The sequence below is a fragment of the Megalobrama amblycephala genome, linkage group LG11 (genome assembly GCF_018812025.1).
Source record: "Megalobrama amblycephala isolate DHTTF-2021 linkage group LG11, ASM1881202v1, whole genome shotgun sequence".
Lineage (NCBI taxonomy): Eukaryota > Metazoa > Chordata > Actinopteri > Cypriniformes > Xenocyprididae > Megalobrama > Megalobrama amblycephala.
The window spans coordinates 14083778-14085065 of NC_063054.1; the positions used below are offsets into that span (position 1 = coordinate 14083778).

At 49.1% G+C, this 1288-nt stretch overlaps 1 protein-coding gene across 1 annotated transcript in view; it reads right to left on the reverse strand.

Annotated features, from left to right (window-relative positions):
• Positions 1-1288, reverse strand: part of LOC125277761 (sphingosine-1-phosphate phosphatase 1-like) — a 20236-nt gene extending 18948 nt beyond the window's left edge. Inside the window, exon 1 of the mRNA XM_048206263.1 lies at positions 339-1288. Within this exon, the coding sequence (XP_048062220.1) occupies positions 339-1040 (702 nt within the window). The 5' untranslated portion in view covers positions 1041-1288. The remainder of the gene's footprint in view (positions 1-338) is intronic.

A 1288-nucleotide genomic window follows, 5' to 3' on the forward strand; every position in this document is an offset into this window, starting at 1 on the left:
ACAGCAGCGTCAATACGCAAGCTACTTACATTTTAAATGCGCGTTCATGACTGTTTCAGGAAGCACGGAGGGAGGACCAGGAGGAGTAGGAGGGAGGGTCTAGCTAGCCTCTGTTTTGTTTGACAACACTTCGAACGTCAACAGGAAGTTACTCCGCTCAGAATCGCTTATAGCGCCTTTAATGAATGAAGTACAAGTGAATAGGAATAAGTGCTAATGCATATTTCATAAAATAAAAATGCTAGTTAGTTCAACACATTCCCATAAACAGAAACAGTCAACTACTTGTTTCGCGTGGGTAAGATTATCGCTTGGTTTTGTGTACAAGTATACTGTACCTCCCAGCGACTGCATGTGAGCATGAACAGACAGAAGGGCATCGCGGTGCCGGTCATGGCATGTGTGGAGGGCATGCTGTACTCCGTGTTGTAGAACACCTCCACTTTAATCACAGGAGGAGAGGCAGGACGGGTCCACCGGATCAGATCTTTAGTGGACTGGCCGAAGAACAGCACCCAAGCCCACACCACGATGAGCTGCCGGCTCACATAGGGATCGACGTTCCACATCAAGAAAGGGAAGAACACGATGAAAAACATCTCATTGCCCAGCTCGGTACCAATGGTGAAGAGATAGAAGAGAAACTTGTTCTCGATGATGAACTCCTGGCCAACCTCACCAGTCAATGAGTTCCTGCGTAAAGGCTTCACTCTGCCTTTGGAGTCTCTCTCAGCCTCTTGCCCCGAGGGTCCGTTGAGAAAATCAGCGGGACTTTCGTCCTGTTCATCATTTCCAGCGGCATTTAAACTTTTTCTCAGCCTTTGGCCCGCGAGTCCGTGTGCTGAATCCCCATTAGCCGCGCGGTCTTCCTGACATTGCCCCACGCAAGCACCGTTGACCGCAAGCTTCGCGTCAGCCTCGGCTGTTTTTTTAGGAAACGTCCCGCGGACGCCGCAAAACTGCTGGAATCTGGCGACATGGCAGGGATCCTGTAGGTATCGACAAAGGCAAACGAATTTGTGGAGCGCCTCGCTTGCCATGATGAAACCAAAATAGCTCTAACACTGAATCAATATCACACGCGCTGCTCGTGTGATGGTGTAAACACAAGCTCGTGCAAAGCTGTGCTAAACAATGGCAGACTATTTTGTACGTCGCATAGCTATACAACCCTCGAGTCTTCAAACAACAAGAGACATTAGTAAAATAGAGTGGCTTTTTGACTAGGAGCTAGGATGTACCCGTCTGTTATTAAGCAGGGAGGGCGACACCGCGACAGATGTATGGC